The sequence below is a fragment of the Aedes albopictus genome, chromosome 3 (assembly GCF_035046485.1).
Source record: "Aedes albopictus strain Foshan chromosome 3, AalbF5, whole genome shotgun sequence".
Classification (NCBI taxonomy): domain Eukaryota; kingdom Metazoa; phylum Arthropoda; class Insecta; order Diptera; family Culicidae; genus Aedes; species Aedes albopictus.
In genome coordinates, this window is record NC_085138.1 from 299,382,444 (window position 1) to 299,391,066 (window position 8,623).

Consider the following 8,623-nt stretch of genomic DNA (forward strand, 5'->3'; position numbering starts at 1 on the left):
CGCTTTCTTTGTCGTTTGTTTGCATCTCTTTTCTGTTGCAATTTTATACACTGTAATTAATTAAACGAGATAGAAAAAAATGCAAACCACTAAAGCACATTTATGCAAACCGGTATTTCACTATCAGTCGTGCAGTTCCTTCTGAACTAACTTGCATCCAACAAACCAGCACCAATTATTTTGCCCCTTAACGTTTGTTTCTGTCAACCATTTTAATTACATGCAAAATCATGAAAAGACACTCGTCTCCCCATCCCTATGTGTCACTGGAAATTATGCGTTCATTTGCATTCTACGTTGTGTATGGTGGGTGCTCGTAGGAAAGTACTAGACCGTAGCTGAAGGCTTTCTTTTCGTACTATTATTTTAAAAAAACGGGACAGAAATGTCAATTCCTGTTGAACTTTTTCCTTGTATCATTGACTTTTGAAAAGTGTTGTATAAAAGAACATCACATAACAGTAAGTAAAATAATTGTAGATATCACTCACCTCGTTTTCACGTGGAAAAGGTTTCACTTCTGAAGAGAGCATTTCATTGTCTTTTTCAAATAATGAATATAACTCAAAAACACTGAATGAGCCACACTTGGAAACGTGCTGTCTCCTATCCAGGCGTTAACACTTGTGATTCCATTTTGAGTGCAGTCAACGCAGCTCCAATCAAATGAAGCGATCCGGTTACCAATATATCACATTCCTGGTGGTTCATGTAGTGGTTATCAATCTGCTCGATCACGGCATCCAGGGCAGGTTGCACGGATGCTATACTACTAACGTTGCGCGTGGAGTCACGTTGACCCATCAGTTCACGCCACAGCAGAGCATTTTCTTCGCAACGTCTAATCTGTTCGTCACTGGGGAAATTATGATTGATGGCATCTGGCGGGAAGAAAAGGGAAAGATAAAGGTATATCAAAACGGGAGTAATATTTAAAATGCATGCAATGAAACCTTACGTAATGTTATCATAGTACAATTAACTTAAGACTACGGCATCATCAGTAGCGGCAGCTATATTGGATATGTGTCTCGATGATACTTTTTTCTGCTGCGTCTCGAAACATGCCCTGGACAAAATTGTACGGAGTCGTGTGCCTACCACATGTGGCCAGCGAAAATGTGTTTCATCGTTTTCTCAAAACACGCACACTTCGGGCGTTAGAGGGAAGTGACGTAACCAAATCTGTGGCAGCCATACACTACAGAGCTGTTGGACATCATCCGGGCTAGTTCTACTGTAGCGGTGGAGACTTTCCTGCAGGTGTAATCGACATGGCTATCAAAGAGGCAACCGCTTGCCTCAATCACCGCCTGCTGCTCCGGTTGTTCGTAACAACCACCTCAGCTTAGTGGTGACCCAATTCCAGTTTCCTTACTTCCTCCATATGCGACCGCGTGACAATGGTTCAGCTTCTTTGCACACCAGCTCTCCTTATAGTTCCTTCTAGTGCCATGTTGAACAGTAATTTCAAAAGAGCTTCGTTCTGCTTCAGTCCTTCTAAGGTTACGAATGATGACGAAATTTCAACCGCAACCCGTATACTTGATTTAGATCCGCCAAGCGTCACACGAATCAGATTAAACTTTAATCAGCTTCGGCGGAAAACCATGTTCGATCATAATCTGCCATAACTCGTTTCTCTTCACAGAATTGTACGCCGCTATGAAATCAATAAACAGATAATGGATCTACAAGTTTTACTTCCGAAATTTATCGAGAACCTGCCACAGGGGGAGCATCTGATCCGTCGTTGATCGGCCCTCACGAAAAACCGCCTGATATTCGCCAACGAAGGACTCCTCAAAGGGCCTCAGCCTGTTAAACAAAATTCCGGATAACATCTTGTGCACACTGGATTGAGGAGTGCTATTCCTCTGTAGTTTACACACTCCAGTCAATGCCTCGAGATGCTCTATATCCTTCTGGTAGCCACCATTGTTTAATCTGTCGGAAAGTTTCTATCACGTTCGTTACACATCACGAGAGAAAGCGCTAGGATGTCTGCGTGTCATTGGCAGTTTCGTAAAACCTTTTTTGCAATTTCTCATCGTAATAGGCTGTTTTACCTCACGTAAATCTGACAGGAAAAGGCCTACTTTCCCACACCTAATTAACAGTGCTGTAATGATTCATTACAGCACTGATTTGCATTGCGTAATGAACCATTACAGCACTGTTTTCAGTTTTGGTCAACTTCTTGATGCTTTCTGGACGCAGTTTTGAAAAATTGTGACAGCTGCACAGTATAATCTATTATGATCAGATTTTCTTAAACATTGGCTATGAACATCAGTGTGCAGTTTGATGAAAAAGTTTTGTTGAAAATTATCCTCAAGGGTAATTTATGAAATTGCAAAAAACGTTGTACGCAACTCGGTGCAGAACTCGATTTTTCCAGCACTTGTCGTAATTATCCAACTCGGCAAGCCTCGTTGGATAAATGTACGACTCGTGCTGTAAAAATCGTCATTCTGCACCTTGTTGCGTAAACTACTATTCACGGCATTCTTTTCCGTGGAGCCTCGTAGCCGTGCGGTTAGGGTCACCAAGCTTATAATCGCACCATGCTATGGGGTGAGGGTTCGATTCCCGCTTCGGGCGTTGAAACTTTTCGTGAGAATAGTTTCTTCCCCGTATCCACTGGTTACATGCTCCGTTGTCCGTTGTCTAATGTTAAGTTTAAAACAGTCTGTACAGCCGAAAGCTGAAGACGTTGTCCGTGTCTTCCCTATATAGCTCCCTGATCTACCCGGTTGAGGGCCCATATAGCCGAGGCGGTAAACGCACGGGTATTCAGCATGACCATGCTGAGGGTGACGGGTTCGATTCCCGGTCAGTCCAGGATCTTTTCGTAATGGAAATTTCCTTGACTTCCTTGGGCATAGAGTATCTTCGTGCCTGCCACACGATATACACATGCAAAATGGTCATTGGCAGAGGAAGCTCTCAGTTAAAAACTGTGGAAGTGCTCATAGAACACTAAGCTGAGAAGCAGGCTTTGTCCCAGTGAGGACGTTACGCCAAGAAGAGGAGAGAGAGGATCTACCCGGTCCCTGACACTAATACTCGGCTTCTGGCAACAATTTTCTTGTCCGTTTCTCACTGGCACTCTTCGTCAAACCACCCGTTTGAGCAGTGGATCACCTCCCGCGCTGTCACACTCATCGTTCCATGAATAGACTCTCACAGAGTTTTTGGGATTATCGCTCTTGTTAACCCTCTACTTCCCATGGTTGCTCTAGAGCACCATCGATTATCGACGAACTCCGGACAAACGGAATTAGATGAATATGATGCAATAGTTTTTAGAATATGGTTATAACCTCATAAGGTTAATCCAACTACTAAATACTTGTTTCAATAGTTGAACTATTGATAAACAATCAAAAACCTATTGATTTACAACCATTTTTTTTTTCATTGATTTCGAAAATTTTAGCCAATTTGCAATAATTTTTGTTCTACCACTTTTTTCGGAAACGCTTTTTTGTCATAGATATAGTCGTTCAAAGTCGTGGGAAGGAAATGGTTAAGCTCATCTATCCGTTCGTTCAGCTCCTGGTGATAGTCAGCTACCGTACAGTCTGCTGAAAAACGTTGGATATTGAAACGTTAATAGAGTCCGACACGGCTGATAACCGAGCTCGAATCTTACTAACTACAAGATAGTAATCTGAGTCGATGTTGGGACCTCTAACAGTTTTAACATCAATAATATCCAAGAAGTCTCGGTCATCTAGTTTATCACCACCATTGTTGACTTACAAAATCTCCACAAGGCCTGTTTGAGATCCTTGTTGATGTTCAACTTCGAGGACGCAGAGTTAAGCAGCTGCGCAGCCATATCCAATGCAAGAAGCCTATCTCTGTCCTTATAGATGGCCCTTATCAACCATGTTCTATCCATGACCTCTCCTGACGCACATGCCGATGAGAAAATGTGATTCCCCACGCTGCTGCTTCTCGCACAACTAGCCCCTCTTGTCTCTCCTCTCCTTAGAGAGAATCCAGTTATACAACTTCTTGCGAAAGGCTTACCCAACTAACATTTATTGTGAATGTAAACGTCAACAAAGCGTCCTCAATACGGCTTTGATGCTGAGTTACTGTGTTGTACATATGGACGGAAGCTTCTATGCAAGCCCTATACCAATGAATCTGGCGAACTTAATCCACTTGTACCTGTTGTGCGATCAGCTTCTATGCCACCTAGTCATAGCTCTTTTCTCGGCTCCTATGTAACCACTAACTGAATAACATCTTTAGAAGGCGCTTTTTCAGCCTTTTCGCAGTTGTTAAATAATAGTTTTACGGCATCCCCAAATTAAACGATTAAATATAATTAGGTTATGGATACCGTGACGCAATACATGTAGAACTGGAATTATCACTTTTAAAATTGAATAAGTAAAGTACTTGCCGCTACTTGGAATCGAACTCCCGATCTCCGTATCCACTGGTCCCGATGATGTCCTCGCTGCCGCACTGCTATATATAAATAACATAGAAAATAGCCCGTTTTGTTTTACTCCAGACAAGGCTTCATAATTGTGCGACAAGAAACCTTACCCAACTTCATCTTGCTGCAAAAGCTTGTGAAACGTCAAACGCAATAATGTTTACATTGAACAAGCTGTGTGGTTGCGCCAACAGATCCTTCTTCACAGCTTCTAGCTGAAAGAGTGTTCTTTAAACGGCTACGAAGCGCTGCTGTTTTGTGTTTTGGCAACATTACAAAACGTACTGTATAAAAGCAACTGTTGTAGTGGCTGGGACTCTTACTTGATTTGCACATCTTCCGACAAATCTTCCGGCATTGAATTAACGTGCAATAAAAGCAACCCAAATAATTTCACAGCACAGACATGGATAGCTGTAAAGAATTTGTGTAGTAGCTATATATTCCGCTTAAAGTTTGTTTTGACAATAATGTTTATATCCGACAAGCCGTGTTGGTAAACCAACAGTTTCTTTATTACAGCTTCTAGCCGTAATGAAATCGCATAACGGCCTTTAAAGCGCTGCTGGTTTAGGGATTTGTCAGTATAACGAATTGTACTGTATAGTAGCAGCTGTTTTGTTAGTGGGGACTCCTATTCGATGTGTTCAAGTTTTTATATCTTTCGGGACATCTCCCGGAGTTGGAATAGAGTGGTGTAAAGACAGCCCCAGTGACAAGTAATGGATTTCTGAAAACCGAGTTTGGTAGCTGTATGGTGCTTGTTTTGCAGTCGAGTATTAGCTTATGATTTATATTTGACTAGCTTTCCTTTTATTCAGCGTTGACTGCTTTTACTCGATGGTTACACAACAGAAAGCAAATGACTGAAGCTTATAGCGCTGAAAATGTTAGTTGGGTAACCTCTCCATTACCTCTACTAACTGTTTTCCGATTATGTGTATTTAAGTTCATTTTAAAATCCAACGAGTAGCACGAGAAAAAAAGGTTCACCACGCAAGAGCCCTGCATAAACGTGGTAAGGGACAAACTGCTGTAAGGGGTGCCCAGATATCCCACAGACTCCGTTTTCGAGATAGAGACGAACCAGCCAAGGGCTGAAAGTCTCTTTAAAAAGACAAATCAATCAATCAATCCGTTTTCGATTGAACATCGCTTAACACTTTGAATTGGGGTTACCCTGTTAGTTGATCTCTTGCAACCGAAACAGGTGATCCGTAGTGCTATTCTAATACTAAGCTATGTCCCCAATATTTGTTTACAAATTTCTTACGTCCATTTCAGCCATGAATATATTCAACATTACTTACCTATGTTTGACGTTATTTGCGAGGCAATGTTCGGAGCAAAAAACACCCTGTCGAAATCCGTATGCTTGGCCAGTATTGTCAACAGCTTTCGCGTGTCTCGATCTCCGGTGGCATTAAAAATCAAAATCTTGGGATTGCTTTTCCGCTGGCACGTCTGGAACCACTTGGAACAAATTTCGATGCTTTCCACGGTGTGAGCACCATCCAGGAATATACGTTTGTTCCCCTTTCGGACCTGATGGCACCGACCGGGCCAAAAACAGGACTCAACACCCTGGCTAACCACCTCCGAAAGACGTTCGTCGTTTTTGCTGAGCAGTTCCGGGCGTGTTTGGCTAATCCAGTTCAGCGATATCTGAATGGCAAGCGATGTGTTCAGTTTGATGGCCAGATTGTTCGCATTGATATTCGGTTTCCGTTTCCATTTGTAGGAATCAAAATCAGGTACAAGGTGAAGTTTGGCTTCCATTTTACGGCATTGGTTTGCAATCACGTCTAAACAGCCTTCCGGTTGACGCACGGTATACACATCCGAATGGTTCTTTATTATTCCGGCTTTCTGCCACGCAATGTCCTCGATAGTGTTCCCCAGCAATGCAGTGTGCTCCAAACCGAGCGAAGTGATTCCAACGGTTTTTGTCCCCCGGACCACATTCGTGCAATCGTACTTCCCTCCGATGCCAACCTCGACAATCGCCACATCAATCTTCTCTCGTAGAAAAACATTGAACGCGAGAATTGTCAGGAAATTGAAATAAGCTGGCATATCCCACTGGTGATCGCGACTGTTCAATAGACGATTATATATTCTCCAGAAATAGACCGCAAATTTCGACGAATCGATTGGAACGCCATTCAGTCGGATGCGTTCGGTCACCGATACCAGGTGAGGTGAGCTGAAGAAACCGGTCCGGTAGCCGTGGGCTCGCAGAATGGACTCCACCAGTGAGCATGTTGAACCCTGTGTGTAATAGAATTGAAAGTATCATAAATGAGGAATGTGTAATGTCACGTGTTTTATGTATAAACGAAAGAAAACTCCCTGTGATATGTGATATGCTAGATACAAAAAAAAAACTGTGAAACCCACGATGATCTACCATTCCATGACTCGCAACATCGACGCAGACATCTATCACGATATTACTTAAAAACGTGAACAAACAAGAATTGTTGTTATTGTTGACGAGGTGATTCATGATTGTGTAACTAGTGTAGGTATTTACTACATCCAGGGGCTTCATCCACTGCGACAATATGACACGCTTATTGGAACTGAAACCATATAAAAAAAACCCAACCCATCCACACACGCTTACCTTTCCTTTCGTACCGGAAACATGAATTACCGGAAGTTGGTCGAGCGTATCCAGGGAGATTCCAATTCTTTGCAAAAACTTCACCGTCTCCTGGATGTGAATCGAATCGGCCGTATGCGTCCTACTGGTCGAACTTTGTAGCACACTGTAGTTCGACTGCAGCGAGTTGAGGGCCTGCACTGCATTCTACGAGATAACCATTAAGAGGGTTCAGGGTCAAATCCTCTTCTTTGCGTGGTTTCATCAAGTTGAAATGAATCTTATCTTACCTCATAGTTTTCCAGGACAGGCTTCCCCGGTTCCACCGAATAATGGCCATTGCTGCCCAGTGACAGTGACGGAGACGACGGCGCCTGTCCAACCACCTTGGACGACGTCTTGGTCGGGCTTGAAACTACGGCGCTCGTGGCCGAAGCACGTGTCGATGTTTCCAGTACCATTTTGCGACTGCAGCAGCGTGGAGTGGACGCAATTAGCGCCAATTGACGGGCGCGCAGTAACATATTATCGCGTGTTTTCTACACTCCACTCTGTTTCGTCAGCTGCGCGAAATATGATGACGATACAGTACAAATACAGACCTAGTTCCTCAATGCCGCGTGCGGAACGCGCTTACGACGAGATTATTAATCAAACCGGTGGTAGTGTGAGGCAATATCCCTGGAGGCGATGGAGCCTACTAACAACACTTGACTCGGAAAGCAGCCGTAACAGTGCACTGCACTTCGATTCTGTGACTTTAGTCTTGTTCTGTTCAACCATAGCAGTTCACTTTTCAGATTGCGGACATTCTAGCTGCCCAATTGCACACACTTTTTCAAATATTCTTATCAACGTACGTAGCATTATCGAAACTTCGTTATCAGCACAAATTACTCGCATAACACAGCAATAGAAAGAATTTTTGTAAACAAAAATGAGTACGGCTCGTAGTAAATAGCAAATACATAAGACCAAAGCATATGAATAAGAGATGCGCAGAGAAGATGCAAAACTGACAGTACATAACACTGGTATAAACTTTCGAGTCTCACAAATGAAAAGATTAGATTGACTGAAATGGAGAGTGGCGTCAATGACAAAAAGGGGCCTAATCAGATGACGTTTAAATTCATCTGATTTTGGGGGGCTTTGACAGTTTTCCAATGAAAGTGACAGTTTAGCGTTTGCACCTTTGTTCGTCAGTTGTAAACAGTGACATACACGGACCTGTCATCTGAAAAGGCCTATTGGAACAGCGATCATCTGTCAAATCCATACAAATTCCCGTCCAAACGAGCAGAGGACATGTCAAAATTGAAACATGCACACTAGATTCTGATTTTCCAGCTCAGTATTTTTTTCGCAGAGTTCTGTATTTTTTCCATCTCTCCGAGAACAGCAAATTCAACTTTACCGAGTGTACCGGGTAATCAATATTTACCGTTCATCAGTCTTATCATCAGTATTAACGATATTTACCGTTCATCTATAATTGTTGACAGTTCAAGCCAAACATATCTAAAGGTCTTATCTGCAGAAGAGAGGCTCTC

General features: G+C 42.8%; 1 protein-coding gene across 1 annotated transcript; it reads right to left on the reverse strand.

The window, feature by feature from the left end:
* Positions 1-392: 392 nt before the first annotated feature.
* LOC109405265 (folylpolyglutamate synthase, mitochondrial) lies at positions 393-7,991 on the reverse strand. The gene is made up of 4 exons (XM_019678297.3): positions 7,361-7,991; positions 7,092-7,277; positions 5,773-6,733; positions 393-881 (listed from the first exon to the last, which is right to left on the reverse strand). The coding sequence occupies exons 1-4, from the start codon at positions 7,592-7,594 to the stop codon at positions 607-609; spliced, it is 1,656 nt and encodes a 551-aa protein (XP_019533842.3). The 5' UTR covers positions 7,595-7,991; the 3' UTR covers positions 393-606.
* Between the last annotated feature and the right edge of the window lie 632 nt (positions 7,992-8,623).